The sequence below is a fragment of the Phalacrocorax carbo genome, chromosome 1 (assembly GCF_963921805.1).
Source record: "Phalacrocorax carbo chromosome 1, bPhaCar2.1, whole genome shotgun sequence".
Classification (NCBI taxonomy): domain Eukaryota; kingdom Metazoa; phylum Chordata; class Aves; order Suliformes; family Phalacrocoracidae; genus Phalacrocorax; species Phalacrocorax carbo.
Genome location: NC_087513.1, coordinates 189,533,528 through 189,553,649, shown reverse-complemented (window position 1 = coordinate 189,553,649; position 20,122 = coordinate 189,533,528). Strand labels below are relative to the sequence as shown.

At 43.1% G+C, this 20,122-nt stretch overlaps 1 protein-coding gene across 1 annotated transcript in view; it reads right to left on the bottom strand.

Moving 5' to 3' along the window:
- Nucleotides 1-877: 877 nt before the first annotated feature.
- The window catches only part of LHFPL6 (LHFPL tetraspan subfamily member 6), a 153,049-nt gene continuing 133,804 nt past the window's right edge, over nucleotides 878-20,122 (bottom strand). Inside the window, exons 3-4 of the mRNA XM_064440956.1 lie at nucleotides 15,273-15,371; nucleotides 878-1,971 (exon numbers count right to left, since the gene is read on the bottom strand). Of these exons, the coding sequence (XP_064297026.1) occupies nucleotides 1,853-1,971; nucleotides 15,273-15,371 (218 nt within the window). The 3' untranslated portion in view covers nucleotides 878-1,852. The remainder of the gene's footprint in view (nucleotides 1,972-15,272; nucleotides 15,372-20,122) is intronic.

The window sequence follows — 20,122 nt, the reverse complement described above, 5'->3', positions numbered from 1 at the left end:
AGCAGACGTGCAGTCAGATGTGATAGGGCTATTATGGGCTAATCTGGGAGGGGTAAAGTACAATTTTGTTTGCACTGCACAGCACAATAAAGTGAATAAATAGTGCTTAGCCTATAATGAAACGAAATAAAATTCAGTTCAGCAATATCAGGATTGATCACTGTAAACTGACATTGCTATTTCCACATAGCTCCAAAAAGCCACCCAGTGTAATGTACAAAGCAACTGCACGATTTCAGAGTTGCAATGCCTACCAGTGTTATTAACCAGCAGAACCACAACTAGAGCATAGACAGTAACTTAGAAATACATGACAGAAATATCATGTTGGGAAAACAAGAGCAGAAAAACAGATTTGAATGGGAATAACATCAATTAATGTCATGACTGAAAATCCCCTACAAGTTCCCATGCTCTAAGTTCACAGTGTTTTTCTTAAAGAAAAGAAAAGATTGTTTTTGAGTTTTGTGTGTGCATTGCCAGTGCCTTGTGCTAGGTGTACTGCCTGGTAGGCATTTGATCAGTGTCGATGCTATTAAGAAAGTAAGGTCTTGTTTCAGTTGCCTAAACAGGGATATGCAGTGCTCTGTGTGTGAGACACTGAGCCTGCAGCAGCCAGGCCAGAATGAGGAAGATCTCCCTGAAGTCCTGCAGGACACCTGACAACATCAGGGAAAAATGTGTGATATGCTAGAATGGCTCTGGTGACAATGGCTGTCTATCCTCAGGCAACGTAACGAAACCCTAAATATATGTGTTTTACAGAGAAAAAAAGATACAGCATCGTTATAGAAGTTATGATTATTTCTGAGGATTTTTCCAATGGGGATCTGGGAAAGGAACTTTTTCATCTAGTGACACAACAAGGCATTGCAAATATTGATCAAGGAAAAATTTATTTACAGAGATTTTTCAAATACAAACATAAAATAGCACATATTATATATATATTTTTTACAAAAATGAATATTGAAATAATAAACATGGTACAGCACAATACAACATCAATGAGCTAAACATAACAGCAACAGAAATCTATGTCTGGAAGAAGTTTCCTGTTAGTCGTACGTAACCAACAGAACTCTACAGTACCATGAGTGGAATTTCCAATGGACAGAAAAACGTCCATTTACTGCACTTCATAAAAGTACTATAGGGAAAGGCTACATATGCCAAGTAATTATGTTGCGATTTTGTAATAATGCTGAAAACACAGAGGCTTAATAAAAGTCATATAGGGCTGAATAAGCAGTGGCTAAATGTTTGGGGAAGAAAAATGTGTAGAGAATATACAAAATACTGATAAAGTGGCTTATTGGTCCTTTTATTAAGTTTAATGTATAGATTAAAAAGTGTTGCAACACTGAATTTTAAACCACCAGAGAGAAGTAAAAGAAAAAAGGAAAAGAAAGAAGAATCGCACCAAAAAAAGTTTCCTCTCTGCTCATTTTGTGCCATGGTCAACATCTGTGCGTGCATATGTGCTTTTGGGAGCACCGTGCCGAGGGGCTGCCAGGTGCTATCCCAGCCCCCCAGCACCGCTGTCCCCTCACCAACCTCTCAATTAATCGGTGCACACAGAATTTCACCATTTGCCAAAGCCGATTTTTCCTTGCTTATATTTTTGTGGAGCAGACCACAGCTGGGCTTAGGTGAGAAAGGCCATCCCTGCCCAGTCCAGCCAGGTGTTTTTGCACCACCATTTACCCCTCTACCCTCTTTGGGGCACCGCTGTCCAACCCAAACCTGCTCCAGAGAGAAAGCACTTAAAAATTTCTTGTTCATCGTCATTATCCAGAAGATGTCGGCAAGCGTCTCGGGTGCCTGGCAGCGCCCGCACCCCGGGGCCGGCTCAGTACGGGTATTGCTTCTGCTTCTTGCCCGAGAAGCAGGCCAGCCAGGTGCACACCAGCATGGCCGCCGCTGCGCCCCCGCCCGTGCAGTAGTAGGCCCAGCCGATGTGGCAGGTCCCTGCAAGGGAAACAGAGCAACACGGCAAAGTGTTAGCTGGGGGAGGAAGCACCTTCTTCTATCACCCAGGAAAAAAACCCTAGATTTTCTAGGTTTCCACCCACTTGTACATCCACCTCAGACAGGGAATGCGAGGCATAATTCAAGCAATTAGAGAAACCAAGCTGTTTAAATGGCTCCCCTTAATTTTCTATAGCGGTTCAGCAGACAGGCCTCCGAGCTCACTTGGCTGGCCAGTTGCTGTTTTCCACACAGGGGGAAATGCCACCTGAGAGCCAAAGCAGAGGCTGCTGGCACTGTGAGCACACCAGCCATGGGGCAGGCGCCCCTCTGCCCGCCCAGCCCAGGGAGCGCCCGTGGCACCGCTCTCTGCAGTGGCTGCAGTCGGAAAAGGGTTTTTCCCACCCTTCTTTTTCTTCTCCTTCTCCAGGCAGCATCTGAGGACATTTTGATTATTTTTGACTGAGATTTTGAAGGTTTGCATGTAACATGGGCCAGGGTCTGCTCCCTTCAGAAAAGCTGGGTGGGTCCACCTCTGCCACCTCAGTGACAGGCTTGAAACTGGACCCAGCTGCAAGCTGCTGGGTGACTATAACCCAGGACACGGCTGCAGGGAACCCGTTCACATTCCCCTCTTACAGGCATCAGTCCTGACCAGAAGAGTCCCGGTGGCAAAAGATCATGGTGTTGGGGTCCACCTGCATGAGGGCTGTTGTAGGAATGGAGTCCATGAGTACAAAAATAGAGAAATTTACCTATCCCCACCCAAGGTCACAACTCATTGTTTAAAACTTCACTGATCTTTTCTCTAATGTGTTTGATATAGTGTCATAATATGGCCTTGAATATATTTAATGGCCACAGTATCTTTATACAGCCAAACTCATCACCGGTGAATGGTGTTGGGGAATCTCATGGTGGACCATAAAGCAATTCCTCCCTTTCCAGGCACTACTGTGCCTGCAGTAGAGGAGGAGATCAGGAAAACAGCAGCTGCAGCAGGGAGGAAGCATCCTGACAGAGATCTCTGAAAGCAAGGAGATGGCTGCTGTCACTCCTCAGGATTTCAGCCCACCTCAAAAGTAATTTTCACCTGCACTGCATCGTCTCGGTTATTTTGATTTTGAGTTGGTTATTTTGATTTTGAGTGCTTGGGACTCATTACAACTGAGGTTCTCCTTGTGTCACCATCCTGGGTGATATCACCCTGCTTTAAACAGTGAGTGCTCTCAGTAAGGCACAAGCAGTAATACGTCACATCCTTCCTACTCTCTGGAAAAAGCAGCAGAAACCATTTTCCCCTCCAGAGAACAGACGGCAGCAACACAGTTTCCATCTAGAAAGACAGAGCTGAAACAGGTGGCATGTCCATACCCTGTCCCAATGGCATCCTTGAGGGCCAGGCTTCTGGTTCAGGCAATTATCAGTTTGGCTAATCCTGTCTTAAGCACAAGACACACAAGATGTCTGTACATCATAACATGTCCAAAGCATGCGCATGCCTCAGGGCAGACAGCACATCCATTGCCTGTCTGAAGGATATTGTCAGGCCAGCTTTCTAAGGAGATGTTAGTGGGAGACAACTCTTATGCTCTTGGTCACTCTGAACATCTCCGGTTGACACCACAGCAGGAAGCACAGTACTTGTTTCATTTTTTCTTCATAACCCTCAAAACTTTTTATTTAAAAAATGTCCAATGAAACAAAGATCCTGATGTGACCAGAAGACTTGAGGAGCTGTAGCCTTGGCTTGAGCTCGTTAGCCCCTCTCCTGCTGGAGCAGAGAGAGATTTACTTGGTTTTGTAATCTGGTTATACTCTGTAGATCAATACCATTCTTGGCCTCATTACAGAAGACCACACAGAGAGTCTGACTTCCTAAAGAGAAGACCATCAGAAACCATGGAGAGCCGCCAAGTGCCTGGCAATGTCACTGATGCTGATCCTTGCCTAATTGCACAGCAGTCCCTGGAGAGACCTGTCTCTGGACCATCTACTGCTTTGTGTATGAACACATGCTGTCTATAGTTTCTGCTGGGAATTTCAAAACCAGACTTAAGCATACACCAGATGTCCAAATCCACTGGATTGCTTTGAAAATGACCACATTTATACCAGGGTGGGGGGTACTAAAGCCTTTCTTGTGATAAGATAAACTCCATCTGACAGGTCTTTTCAAATTGCTAAACCTACTACAGAACTGTAGTTGCAGCTTGAAAAAGTACATCTTTCTCATCACGATGTTTCTGGGTGGCAAAAATAAATGTCAAAATCATAGAATCATAGAATGTCCTGAGTTGGAAGGGACCCACAAGGATCATTGAGTCCAATTCCTTTCCCTACACAGGACAGCCGCAAAATTCACACCAAATCCTGAGGGTGTTGTCCAAGTGCTTCTTTGCTACTTCAAGAAGAGTTTAAAGATTCACCTGGTAGTGCTGCCCAAAGTTTGACCTAAGTGGGGTAGAATGAAGTAAATTTGAACTTTTGCATAGTGTGATTTCAACTTTCGTGCCTTGGCAATGGGAGAGGGGGACAGTGTACCTGATACATATTAAGAATTAACTGTTCAATCAGTGTCAGAGACGTGCTCAACAGCTAAAACATGCACATTCAGTCTTGGCTGAAGAGAATAACATTTATTTCTCCGTACAATGCTCCATTTACCCCAAGGACCAGTGCCCTACTTAATGCTCTGGGGCATGGCAGGCAGCCTCTTGATCTAACAAATGCAATGTAGTTCACAAGTGTGAGTTGGGTCAAGATGAACAAATGAAAGAATGGAAGAGTGCAGGGGAACGGATGAAAGAGCTGGGAGCCTGACCTTACAGCAACAATAACACAGCAATAAACCTGGCCATTATTTCCAGCCTGTGTCAGGAGCAGTGGGAGGCCTCAGATAAAATAGCTTGATCTGTACTTGGATGATGCTGAGCAGAACAGCATTTCAAGCTATTGTGCTGCAGAGCCTGCAGCGGGGAAGGTGTCTGAGGGTATAGGACTTCGCTATAGTTTTCACTGTAAATATAGGTAAGCCCTCAGTCCATAGCTAAGTATAGCTATATGGCCAGAGAGAATCCATCTCAAAGGTACCTGTTGAAATGAATGATTGCCCACACTGCATAGCCACATGTCAAAATGGAACAATGCTACCCCTGTAGCAATATAATCCTATATTACATAAGGAAAAAAAAATATTTCTGAGTTAATGTTTCTGCTCTAGTGCTCTCATTTTACTACATGTATGAGCTACTTTAATCCATTGCACCCTAAAGAAATATTGTTTACTGTCAATAATTGGGTAATTTATTTGCAGTTTAAATTGTAAAATTTCTTCTGCTTCACTTTGATATTGAACATTCATTTTAAAGGGAGCATGAAGCCTTATAAAAAACAGGGTTGATGAGTAATTAAATGTAACACCAAATGAAAAGAAATCCACCTATAGAAATGTTATATGTCAGAGAAGATAGACTTTGCTTTCTAGCTTTATATTTTTATATTACAATAATAGATACCATAGAAGGACCCTTTCTCATGTTCAAATTTTATTGCACTGACATCAGTGGGACTAGTAATGTATTCAGAGGTAAGTAAATGGTTAAGGGCTTTGCAGAACTGGGGCTTAAATTCAGCCATCAAATAGAAGAGTTTGCTTTCATGGAGCCCATTGTATAAAACATTAGAAATATTGCACTGAAGTTTCCCATTTCTTTAAATGTCACCTCATTAAGACCACCTCATTACTTGATAGAATTAAAACAATTAGTGAAAGCATGTCAATTTTCACACACACACAGAGACAGAAAAGCTGTTGTTTTCCTCAAGGATGCACAGGAATAGATAGATACAGGCAGAAGTATGCCAGTCCATTGGGGGCGTGGAGGTACATGCAGGAATGTGTACATGTTCTTGCTCATAAGATGGGCTGCATCTGATTTCATGCCAAAGTAAATTCCCCAGCAGCTGAAGTACTCTTCCAGCTGATAGAGATGACATGCATCACAGCAGCTTCCTTCTCTGCACAGAACTGGTGTTTAACAAGACAGTCTTTACCTGACAGGTCAGTATGGAGGGAGAAGCTGTGGCTTCAGCCTTTTGTTAGTTCTGGATTCTTTGTTTGGGTTGTTTTTGGTTTTTTTTTTTTTTTTTTTTTTTTTTGTAAAGGAGAGCATAAATAATTAGAACTCTTGGTTGCTCGGTGAAGTAGGAGTGTCCAAGTTGGCTCAGGTAAATTTGTAGCCAGCCATTAAGAACTTTGTTTTTACATTTGTTTTACTGGGATTGGCAGCAAGAGAGTGTCAGGATGAACTCTGAAATCATGGAATAACAGACCTTGCAGCTATAGGGCTGGATGGCCATTTTCGAAGCAAATGGAAGCAGAGTTGAAACATCACACTCCTCTCTTTTGCAAAAGTGTTGAAAGAAATTGAAAGAAATCCAGTCCCCAATGACAAAGGACAAAAGCAAGGTGAGTGAGGAGTCTATCAAAAGAAGATTCAGCAGAAAAGAGTCCCATAAAACATAAGACAATATTTGCTAAATCAAAAGGAATCAAAGAATATGGAAGGGTAGTTTTGCAGCGATGGACTGGCTTATTAAAAAACTTTTCCATGCCTTTTCCTGATTTCTAACATGCTCTTTAAGGCCATGATATGTGTTCCCCACATATATAAGGCAATATATAAGACAAATAAAGATTAAGACATATTTGGGAGTGAGTGAAATTTGGCATCACAAAATCTGCGGATACTTGATCTACTCTGGAGCTCTGCCAGGATCCAGTTGCCAAAAAAGAATTTTGCTAGGATTTCTACTCATGATGTCTTATAAATAATTATCACATAGAGTCATCAAGGTCCTGGAAATAACATATGATTTTCATCTAAAATAACCAATAATTGACACATATGAAAAAACATCCAGAATATGAAAGGGTATTGGATGCAAACCTGTTAATCACAAGACTTAGTATCTTAAATATTTGTACCTTCTTTGCTGTTACTGTTAAGACTATCCTGGGCTTGCAGCCTGGAGTATTTGGCAAACTCTAATCATTTAACCTTAAGTACAGCCTATTTTCCAAGATGATGGAAAAAAGGTTTCAGAATTAGCTGGGCTGAAGAATACAAATGATATACCTTCAGAAAAAAACCCCTACAATACCTACTTGCAAAAAGTTCTGCAGGAACTCTAATTAACAGCTTCACATTAGAGTCCAGTACTACAGGGAATGTGAACTCATGTAATCAATCAAGGTGTTGGAAAAGTAATCAGAGAAAAAAGTAAGGAGTGTGTTGTTAAGGGATATACAGGGATTTGGAGACATGAAAGCCACAAATGAATGTAAAAGATAATCAGCTAATTAATAAGAAGGCACAATTATTTTGAAACAAAGCCAAGAGAAATCAAATAGCTAAAGATTTTTTTTTCTTTACATAGTTATAATGAAAGCCATCATGTGAAATCAGCTACAAAAGCAGGAAAAGAAGTTAAAACTTGGAAGGCATCCAGGAAGGATTAAAGTAGTTATGTGAAACAAAGAAAGAACACTATATAAGGTAAAACTGCAGCCAAACAAATAGCTTGATATAAAATAATGAATTTAGTGGAGCTAGTTTCTTTGTCTGTTGCATGGATATGATTTTCTCAACGCATTTATATTTTTTAAAAATATATGATTTCTTATGCATGCACAGATCAAGATATTTTGTTACTTAGAAATGCTCAAATAAGTTGTATGGGCATTTTGGTCTACAATTAAATGCATAAAATCTCATAAAGTTCAGAAGTGTAAAGAAAGTGGAAAAAGAAATGCCAACTTGAAATTCTTCAGTCATGCTGTATGCAGACACTCATTCATATGACCAAATCCTCCTTTTTTTTGAGGATCACATGATTTTGTTTAATCAAAGCCCAAATTTGCTGTAGGTGTGCATTTATCATGGAACAACGAAGGAGAAACCATTACCTTGTGTCAATTACAGTGCTTAAATTCCCAAGAACAAATAGGTTATGTCCTGCTAATGAGGAGCTCTCCCAGCCTCCTGGAAGAAGTCAGCAGAAAGCTCACCTATTGCAGGAAGTGAAATTTATTTCACCTCTCTCTGGACATCCACAGTGTGGAGATCCACACTCAACTAGTCCCCCAGACCACCTCTGGACACAACAAGGAGAAAAAGTCATTTATAAAAGTGTGTTGCATTTCATCTTAAGGTAGACATCAAAGTAACACCTATTTTTCTCCCTTCAGCTATGAAGGTATTCCAAACAACAAGTTTAGCTTCCCTTTCAAGTAATAAAGAGCACCAGGTACTTGCTCCCAGGTGGTCTAAGTCCCTGGCTGGATGCTGCTGCTTATCTCCATTGACTGCAGAGGATCCTTGCATGACCGTGTTCTAACTCTGGCAACAAAGTGCCTTATCTTAGACAGAATATATGTGGTCCTTGATATAGTCACCAAAGGCTTACAAAGGTATAAGAATGGAAGTTATCTGGGTAGCACAAAAGAGGAAATGTTTCTTGATGAGACACTTTCTTTACTAGCATGTAGGCTGACTCATTCATTTATCTAAGAACTCAGGAGCTGCAGCTCAGGTACACTCATAAAGATTGTGCTCAGCCCTAGTCGAAAAAATGAACGGGTAAAATCTCTGAGCTGTTTGCAGAGGATCTGCGAACAAAAAACCTGGCTTTGTCAGATAGATTGCTCACAGGAAAATACAGCTTTGAAGTCATTGCCTTTAATAGGATTCTAATAAATTGTCCTACCCTCTAAATCCTTTTCTTGATCGTTTTGGCACTATATGTCAACACTCAGCCAGATGCTGAAATGATGCCACCTAAGGCCAATTAACTAGTTGACAAAGCTTTTTTATATTCACTGCTTTCTGTGGGGTTTTTATGTTGTTGTTTTAGTAACTGCACTGTTTGCTTTTAAAGTGCTTTAAAGATCATTTACTCTAATATTTCTACAGCAGAAGTAATTATGAAGTCAACGGTTCTCTTTAAGATATTTCAGGCCCTCTAAAAGTGGCAAAGGGGAGCCTTAATAATAATGATCTTTGGAAACAAATATCGCTCAAAAGAGAAGTTTCTGGGAGCTTCTGAGGGCAATTCAGCTTCTTGTTTATTTCGGTACGGAAGCCAGCCTTTTAAGTTGCTCTCCAGACAGACACTTTGGCCAGGAAAGCCCTTTCACAGTGGTTCACAGATGGATAGACCATCACACAAGTCAAGCAAAGGTATGCGTTTGGAGCCATCTGCTTTGGTTGCTGTTGCAGCTGGGCCCCTAGACCCCGGATGTCTCTGTTCATGACAGCTAGTGATGGAGCATGACAGCGGGAGAACATGAAACAACTGGAGAGGATCTAGGAGGACTTGCAGAAGAAACAGGGCAGGTGACTATTCCCAGCCTCTTAAGGATGGCTTTAACTCAAACAAGCACAGAATGCATTTCAGGGAGGCTGCGGTAGCAGCTGCCAGGTGGGTAGGCAGGCACAGAGTGCTCATGGCCACACCTGAGCCATGCAAGCCTTTGCTGCCAGACCTGTGATTTTCACTGCCTTTAACAGCAAATAAAAGCACCAGGAAGCTCAAAGATAAGCCCTTAAGGTAGTTTCATACAGCAAACACCAAGCCATGTCTGTAGGATGCTTTTTAGCACAAATGATCACCCAGCAGAATGAAAAAGAGGCCCTATGTAGGAAATGTATGACACAAAAAGTATTCTCTCACAAAAAGGGGTAGGACATAAAAAATTCTGGAGTATTGATCATCCAGGGTGAGTCCTGACTGCCCAAACACACCATATCTCCTCACAGGAAGATGAAATTTATTTCTAAGTTGTTCAACTTAAAATTGGAGTTTATCTTAAATTTAGTGTCTTCATTCTTTCAGGTTAATAAGGTAAGTACATAACACCATTTCATACATCTGGTGGCAGGGAAGTGGCAGCTGGAGGCCAGATGAAGTTTTCTAGGGCACCTACAATGGCATGAGTCATCTATGTTTAGAAAAATAAATTATTCTAGATAAGCATTTCGCCGTTTGGGCTCTTAGGTATTAGTCTTGTAGTGCTGTTTCACCATATGCCAACTGAGGCTCAATTTTGCGAGTTAAACTGAGCATGCCCTGTCCTCTCTGGGACCTTCTGTGGGATTTAGGTGCCTCCGCACCCATCACAACAGAAACAAGCATGCAACGACCAGGCAGTCTCTGCATGCACATCTAGGGAAATCAATGGCCTAAAATGAAGTCTCATATTGATTTTAGACATTCAAAACCAATGCTAATGTATTCACATGTATACACTCACATTGCCCTTCAAGAAAAAGAATGTAAATTCAGAAGATTTCTTCACACAGTTTAAGTTTTGCAAAATGTGGAAGTTTTTGCAAATGTCTGATGCAGTTTTCACTTTAATGCATACTCTCACCTCAGTGCAGAGTCCCTCACTTTAGTGAATTTCCTGATAAACCCCTCATTTTTCAGGGTTATTCTTGTGTGGTACATTTAAAAATGAAAACAAAATGGTATCAGTGCCACTAGAGCTCAGCAAAACTGAATGTGTGCTATACGATATGCTATTAAGATGCTTGCTTTTGGGAAATTGCCTGCTAATTCCTTTTGCAGACTATGGGATTGTGTACATCTGACTCACTTTCACACCCTTCAGTCAGCAGCTCTGCACTGCTATGCCACGTCAGTGCTGTCCTGAATGGGACCACAGGCAACTCCAGGGTGTAAATAATGCAGCCTAACAGTAACAGCTTGCATGTTGACATGAGATTAAGATGATTTTGATCCATCCTCAGACGTTTCGTAAAAGTGAAAGCCAGTCCCTTGGAGCACTGCTAGTTTATAACTCCACCTCTGGCGTTAGCCTGGGCCAATTGGTAATTAGAGTAAGGACTTTGACTTGGTCACTGGGCAAACAACTGCTAGTTTAAAACAAAAGCATCTCTTTTCTCTTGCCCCCATTTATTTATATTGCCCTACTTCCAGGAGCTACCACCCTAAAAACAGTGGCAGAAGACTGCTCCAGTTCATGGCCTGGTGTTCTGGTGGGAACTCTGCTCCATCCGTGACCCGAGATGGAATACCGCAATAGGGAGCGGGGCCCCAAGACCTCCCTGCAGATCCTGCTGACTGCCAGGGAGCTGGGAACCACAAACAGAGCAACACGGCAGAGACCTGTCACGGCCTTAACCACCCAACAAGATTTGCCAGAGGTCATTTGTCAAAGTCCTAATCTATCACTGCGCTTTTTTTCATGATGGCAAAACCAGTTTGCTAGAGAAGAGCAGACAGCAGGCCCCTCTACAGGTGTACCAGTCTGTCTGTCTATTTATGGAGGTTACTCCCCACCCTCATTAGCAAAACAGCTTATCTACTGAATGCAATTTAATCAAGAAATGAGGTTGTCCTTGGCAGGGTATCTTCAGTTGAAGAACAACTCCTCTTTGTAGAGATCGAGTTGTACAAACACTTCCATTTGATAGAAAAACCTTAGCCCAATTAAATACATAAATGTTTAAGTAAACCCTTTGGACATGGTTCACTTAATAAAAAACAAATAAATATCCAATTTTAAAGAGAGCAGCAAATTGCTGGGCATTGCACAATGTCAGCTCAGGTTTTCTAGAAAAGAATACCCAAATCCACTTATACGTAAATTAAACGCATGGTTATTTTTCCTCCAGCCTTTTTAAATATTGCTTTGGAACGTACACAGAAATATGTGTGTTTGGCGGGGGTGGAGGGAGGAGGTCCCCTCTTCACAATATGGGCTATCTCAGCACTATTTGGAGTGCCTATTAGTCTAATGCCTTTTTAGAGTGCCTGAAGACATGAAGAAGCACTTCTTATCTAGCACACCCACTAAGGATTAGGCTTTTTTTATGGGTTCTTAGCATTGCTATTTATTTACTCTATCTAGTTACGAGCATGTTACAGGGAGTGGGGGTTTGTTTTGTTTTGGTAAAACAAAAATTTTAATTTATTTGCTAGTTCTGGAATATTTCTGGTTAACATTACATTTCACAATGCACAATTCAGCTGCTTCTCAAGGGAGTTCTTGCAGTCCCTCCTCTGCACTTGCATCTTGTCTTTCCCATTCTCCTGTAAGGTAAATTGCAGCTCCTGGGTTCTCTCTTCTACCTCCAACCTCAACCATTTTTTCACCTCACCTTTTGCAAGTCCAGAATGAATCTCACTCACCACTGAACCTCCACCTTTGCTGGCTCTATGCTCAAACCTGGTGTGCTTTAACACTCCTTTCCTAACCACACATACAAGTTCCCTGTGGCCCAAGCTGCAACAGTTGCTCTGCCGTGCTTGAAAATGAGTCTGAATGCTGTCTGCTGATCAGCATCCCTTTGAACACCCTCTCCTTTGACAGTGGCTCCATGCACTGAATTAGGCTTTCAGTGCCATCCCCGCCAGCACCCACAGCAGCAAGAGGTGCAGGACCAGCACTCCCACCACCACCATTCCTCCCATCAGCAAATGAGCGCAGGGATCACAGCAGCTCAGCTTTTCTGAGGGCAGGTTTTGAATGCAGCATGTATATATGTGGTTCTTGAGACAACTCATTGCACAGACTCAGGAATAGAAAGTGTATCATTGCGGCTTAATAAAATTAAATATTCAAATGAAAGCAATATTTACTTAATCTCACTAAGTCTCAAGGCAAATTTAAATTTTTGAAACATCATTTTTGACCTGTAGGCTATAATGAGTAAGCCAGTCTCTAATGGTTCAGAAAAGACTAAAGGTTTAGGTTATAAGTACCTACTTATGAAAGATGACGAGCAGTGTGGTTATCAAACGGCCCTCAGACAGTCCTCTTCTTTACAGATGACTTTGCCTACACAGCATCAACCAGGCACTGATATTAAATATAAAAAATCCTAGCCAAGCATTTAAATTTACTGCCAATGTATGTAGAAAAGACATGTTTAGTGGAAGAGCTGCCTGATGGAAATCACTATAGCAAATTTCAACTGTCATTGTAATCTGTTAATTAATGTGTTAACATACGGTTGCAGCAGATCAGCGAGACCAGCAATTCCGACAAGTCTAGGCATGTGTAACACATGCCCTGCATGGTCTGGATCCAGAAAATACAGTAAGAGTACATGCCTTCACAGTTAATGTAATATATCTCATGGTCCTTATGGGTACCTGGAAGGAAAGCTGTCAGCTGAAATCTTTCACATGGGTTTCTTCACTGACTTTAATGGCCGAGTGATTAAATTTATGCAAATATCTGACTCATGAGTCAGGACTGAGGTGGTGAAGATGGTCTCAGAGTCTCTGCTCTGATGGTGGGCATGACTGTGTTTAAGGTCATAGTTTGTAACTGCCTAAGTACTGTCTTCAAGGAGCTCAGACTGGTGCGACACCCATGCTCTTGTGGGTTTGCAGACAAATAACATGGAAAGGTAACAGTTTCCTGCACTCTGGGGAGAGCAATGACTAAAGCCTCAGAACAAGACGGCTGTCAGGAATCACAGAGCAGAGCCTCTCACATGCTTGGTGTGAAAAAGCACGCACTGGCGTGTACCAGCAATGGTATCAATAGCACAGAAGGATATTAGAGTTCCAAATAACAAGGTAAAGCTTCTAGAGCACATTACACATTCCCTGGGCAACACCATTAGTGGCTGCTGATAACGTCAGTGGCAGTGGTAAAGATGGATGCTGATCAAATGTACTCTAAAACACCACAGGAATGGTGTAAGGGAGGGCGACCTGGAACATCTCTCCCAAAGCAGTATCTTTTTACCTTTCAACCTCAACTCATTTGCATATCTTCACAAGAAATATCTCTGAGATGGGAAAAAACCTCCTTACTCCTGAAGCCTGACAGAAATATCAGTGTAAAAATTAAAAGATAATGCAGCAGGTTTGTGTTTAACCCTAAGAGGCCATTTTCATCCACTGTTCTTTGCGCTGGGATTACTGCCAGGCTATCACAAGCCCTGCACACACAGCTACGGAAAGGGTTTCTAACACTACCTATAGGACTTAGCTCGCAGGGTCTGGAAATGGGGGGTGGTGTGTGCCCATGCTTGGGAGTGGGAGCTCCCAAGCCTGTGGAGGGTCGATGTGCTCAGTGACTCCTGCCCCTTCAGGAGGACTGTAGACCACCCTCTTCCTCAGGTGACACAGGATTAAAGAGCATTTATAGAGCAGGGGGTATCAGCAGCTGCATCAATACTTCTAGCTAAAAAAGGATCTGGATATGCACGCAAACATCAGATCCTGATTCTGCACATTGCTTAATCCTGAGCTCCCTGCTGGGGCCTTGTATTCCACCAGCCCGACAGGCTCCCTAGAGGTGGCTCACTCCATACAGCGTGGCTGTGAGCCTGGCTTGGCTGCGCCTCTGGCTCTCATTCAGTGCTCAGTGCAGATGTCATCATTAAGACCAGTGGCTTGTTTGGGAAAAGACTGACACAGGGAGCAAGTGACTGTATGAGGAGAGGCTAAAGTCACTTGGTTTGTTCACCCTTAAAAGAACAGGAGACTGAGGGGAGACCTCCCTGAGGGCTGCAGCTTCCTCACAAGGGGAGGAGGAGTGGCAGGTGCAGGCACTGGTCTCTTCTCTCTGGAGGCCAGTGACAGGACCCCAGGGAACGGCAGGAAGATGTGCCAGGGGAAGTTTACGTTGGATATTAGGAAAAGGTTCTTCACCCAGAGGGTGGTGGAGCACCGGAACAGGCACCCCAGGGAGGCAGTCATGGTGCCAAGCCTGGCGATATTCAAGAAGCACTTGGACAATGCCCTCAGAGATATGGTGTGAATTTGGGGTTGTCCTGTGCAGGGGCAGGAGTTGGACTTGATGATCCTTGTGGGTCTTTTCCAACTCAGGGCATTCTATGATTCTATGATTGTTATTTACCAGCTTCCCAAGGATGTGAGTAAGCAAAACCATACTCTTTAGGCTTAGGCCATAAACAGGCCAGACTTCAAAGACAGCTATTTGCACTCATTGTGAATTATCCTCACCTGTGCTGTGACGTGAAGCCTCTGCCTACCCTGTCAAGATCTCCAGGAGCTCCCATATTGCAAGACTCCTACATCTGATGGCTTAAACATATACATACATACATACATTCCTGCATTTTCTTTTATAATGTTCTTCTGGAAAATATTCCAGGATGATGCAATATGAATACCCTACCACACACAACTGGGTTGCTTCTCCAAGCCTGTGCTCATGTCCTCATTTGCTTTTATGGACAATACTTAGAAGAGTCTAATGTGGTTGAGATGCTCTGATGATGACTCACCCAGTTCAAACTGGTTGGAAAGGTTACCACAGGTTTGTCTGACTTCTTCACTGTCCCAGCCAAGAGGATAGAGGGCACAACCAGAGCCGATCAACAAACCTATGGGGAGAAGAGAAAATAGAAGTTTATATAAGCCATTGCCATTAGCTTAAACACAGGCTGCCACCTGGGAATCAAAGTGTCAAACTGCCATTTAGGAATCTCAGAGAAAAAAAAAATCTCTTCTCCTAAAAACAGTAGAAAAACTTTTGGACTTCTATGGCTGTGTTCTGCTACCCTGTACCCTGGTCTACAGCTGGAGGCAGCCTTGGCAGTTCAGCACCAGAAGCCATCCTCAGCTTCTGGAGCTTCTACCTGAGAGCTTTTAGACTTCCCTTCTACTCTGCAGAACTGCTACATAAACTGTTTGGAAAGCTCAACACGGGGTTAAATAGAAGCTGTGTTAATCACAGCATTTATAAGCTGATTGCTTCTGATTAATTGAAACAACAATCAACCACGGTCTATCAAGGTTCTAGCAGGAAAAGTAAACTGACAGTTGTGCTAATCTGTTGTCATTTTCCTTTGTTTTTCATCCTTTCAAAAGCCGGGAAAGAATGGTTTCATGTCACCTGATCAATTCACACCACAGGTACACACTCCACAAAGTTTTTTCAAATCATTTCAGCTAAAACAACCAAGCTCTTGAGCCATTTACTTATTATCACGCTTAGCTTAACATTCACAACATGCTTTACTTTCTCCAGCCCTCATGCTGCCCCAAACAGATGTGTTTTGGCTAAGTCGTTCCCTTCACAAGATCTTGCTGGGAATCACCCAATGGGCCATGATTATTTTGCAGAAGTGGCATTTTTATCATATTGCATTCTCAGCTGTCACTGCAGCAGCTGCCAAAAAGCGGGTGTAGCTGGCAAAGCTTCTTACACGGACAGCCTAGAGAGAACATTTAAATGTACGCTACAGCATTTAAATGTTACCTTCTTTCTGTCAGATACTATTTGCAAGACTGGAAATGAATCATTATGTAGGTAACAGGCTGGGTGTGCCTGACACTTCGCAGGCTGTAAGGGAAGCAAGTCCTCACAAATTTTGCAGTGTGGTTTTGCAGGGGTGCCTTTTACCTGTTAGGTAGGGCACAGGACTAGGACAAGGTTTCAAGGCCTACAGCTGTCACTGGGTGACTTTGGGCCAGTCCCTTGACCTCACACCACCTCACTCTTCCTTTCTTGACAATAAGGACAATGTGCTCCCTGGCAAAGCACTTCTGCTGTCTTGCTCCTAGGGCAGCAAGCCCTGTGTGTGGTGACAGAAACGCTGTGGAGGTCACAGCAGGCTAACAGGAGTCCTGAGAGCGATTCTGACTTGGGGCCTGGAGCTAGCTGTGCATTCCTGCTGCCTCCATCCTCAAGATACCTAAGCTTCTCATATTTCTGATGCTTCTGTAAGACAGAAATCACCTTATTACATTCTTGACTTGCCCCAAGACACCTCAACAAGGCATTGAAGTCCAGAAATGGTACCCCATCTTTCTCTTACCATCTTAACTGCTAGCAAAATAGCTCAGCAATGCCTTTGCTGCTCCTCCAAGCACATCTGCCCCTGTTTAGGGCCTAATATTATCTCCTTAATTCTTCCTCCACTAAGTTAAAATTTCTTCTTGCTACTCATGTCTACCTCTTCCTTTCCTTGTTGAGCAGTCACTGCCAGCTCCTCTCTCCATATCTACATCACATAATGGAAAAGAAATCCCTGAGGCAGCTCCCTCTCAGATGCTGCATTCACCCAACAGCTGTAAAGGGAGAAAAGCAATTAAGGACACATGAATGCTAGGTATTTTAAGAACTTTTCCTGACCTGGATATGGTTGCTTCTAATGTCCTCACTAATAGCTTTCACAGTATCATCTGATTTTTTTTTCCCCAGGGTTGCAGAGCTGATAGAAGCTGGTAGAATCCATGTAAATGAGAGTCGCTTCTAATTAAATTCTCAGAAAGGATGTTTCTCAGACAAGAGTACTTAGGCCAAAACTGGCTCTGCATTTGTTAATGACAGCTTAAGACTCTTTAAAAAAAAAAACACAACCTGATTCTCACTTGAATTGTTGAAGCAAGAAGGGCACTGCAAAGTGCTGACATCATGGCTGATGTGCTGGGAATGGGCAGGACCCAGCTGGACAAGGAGGAACATTACCACTTATGATGAGAATGGTTGGGAAGGGGAGGAAGAGCACCCAGATGCCAGAGATAGCCTCACAGACTGGTGGACTGTGGCAGCCCCGGCCAGTCCTGCTGTGGTTCTGACCCCTTCCGACATCAGCCATGATGCCCATGACCTGCCTAGTACCAGTCAGACCACAGCCCAGAAGCTGCTCTGGCCAAAACTGAACCACGCTGGCTGGGCCGGTTTCAATCAACTTGTGTCCTTGAGCAGACTCTCTGGGACACCTCTCACGTGCTCAGAGGGCTCCACTGCGAGGGGCAGGGAGATGTGTGCAGGTGGTAGGCTTGCAGCCGCCTGCATTGGACCAGCTGAAACGGCAGCCAGCCCCTCCTCACAAATAGGTCCTGGGAAACTCTCCTGCCCAATTCTTCCAGGAGAACACAACAGCAGCACTGCAGGCAAGTAAAAGGACTATTAGCATAACAATGCTGCCTCTCCAAACCCAGAACAAGCTCTTACTCAGCACTTGCCAATTACTCTCCTCAGGTGGCAAGAGTGTCTAGCCCTCATTGCATTCACAGAGGGCTGTTTGTTTTCAGCTCCCTTTAGGTTTTGTTGCACTAACAGGTGGTTGTTTGGGTTTTTTCCCACGAATATTGCTCACAGCACTTTCCACTGCAACCCTCCAAACACAGCTCATCCTCTTCCAAACACCCTGTACCTGTTCACTCTTTCTGCCTCCGATGATACACTGGATACAATGGCCACAAGCCGTGGCAACTTATTTGCTTCCTTAGCCAGACCTCTTCATCCCCCTGTCACACCCTCTTTCCTATTTCTGTACATCCATCTCTGTAAGTCCAAAGTCCAGTTTCAGTTAAAATAAATCCTGTGAGTCAGGCTATGTCACCTACTCTGGGTGTTTAAAATACATCACGCAAATGTGCCTTGACCTGCATTAAGCCTCAACCTCTAACTTCGGTCCAAGTTACAATTATTATTGATTAATAATTACTATTAAAAATAATCCTAGATTTCCTTGTTTCTTTCACAAAACCACAAAATTCTTATATGCTCTACAGAGTAAACACCTTCAAATATAAGGCTTGCTTAGGCAGAGACGTAACGTCTAGTCCTGCTCTCTCATCAGCTCGCATAAATCTAGAAAAATTAAATTGAAGGACAGGTGAGAAGATCCTGGGAAAGTAGAATCAGGACCTTCCTTACACAAAAATCCTGGCGATACAGTCAAAAATTCATTACCAACCCAATATACTGTGACATTAAATTGCTCCAACGGAGCAACTGCCTCATTCATACATGGATGTTTCCTCTTAAAGCCAGTCCACATTGTCTAATAACCAGCTCACATCACCCACCACTGAGTCTCACCATTAGCTGTGCCTCCCAGAAACGAATAAACCCAGTAAGGGCAAACCAGTGTGCTATGTCAGAAAACCTCCCTACCTCTGTGTCAGCTAGCTCTCCAGTTAGGTATGGGTTTTAGCAGTGCTGAGTTTCATTTATGGACAGACATCATGCACTGCAGCTTCTTTTCTGCTCAGAGCCTGCCCTGACTGTGGTGATGAGATCAAACAGGAAACTGCCACCTAACGCCAGTGCCGCCGCATAGCCCCAAAGCATGAGTGGCAGCATGATTACGTGCAAAGGGCAAGGTATAAAGCCATGGGCAAGCTCACACGCTTCATTTAGTGAACACAAAACCTGCCAGAGACCAAAGGTGCTGCCAGGAGCACAAGGCTACTCTCCTGTCTGGCAAAACGGCTTATGCCTATAAATACCGATTTTGTCACAAGTACCAACTGGCCACAAGTCTTAAAGCTGTTTTTTTGACATCTCCTTTGATACCACTGCTTTTCAGCTGGTTTCGATTCACCTTCAAATGTTTCCCCGCAGTGGTGTGTATGTGCCTGTTGTGGATTTAGGTCTATTGACAAAGCAGTTGTGCTCCCCAGTACTTCCCGCAGGCAAGGTGTGGGCCAAACTCAGGGATTTACCTTCAGTGTAAGACTTCCACAAAGACTTAGAGACTGCTAGTCAGTAGGAAAAAATTTCACAAGTTTTGCTTTATGCCCTGAGGTATGTATATATGTATGAGTGGGTATGTGTAATGTCCCATTGCTTTCAGCAGGATTCTGCATGACTTCAACAGGGCTCGATCTGCATGGGCACTGAGGTTGGGAACTGGCATTTCAGCTCCATTTTTTTATGTGCTAGAAGTGTGGAGTGTGCCTCAAAGCCCATGGTGTTAACAGGACTTGGACAAAAGCCCCTCAGCCCCTTTTTCCCCTTCTAACCAATCCACCCCTGTTTGTAAGCAACTGAATGTGTGGATTGGATTCTGCAAAAGCAAAATCACTGCATACTATTATTGATAATAATTCAGACATGCTCACAGCCACTTTGTTTAATCACAGAGAATTTAGATCCTGCTGAACAGCTGCAACCTCCATTTAAAAATCTAAGTTAAATTCAAGGGCTACAAACTCAACGGAAATCCTTAAGTTAATTTTGCAGCTTCAGTAGAGAGCAGTTACTGGTTTAGCTCAAGAGTCACATCCTGGCCTGCCCCATAGTTATTGTATTTAGCCAGCTATGCTACCCAGGACACCACACCCATCTTTACAGCTGCTTAAAATGCTTAGAATGCCTATAACATTTCTTAAGAAA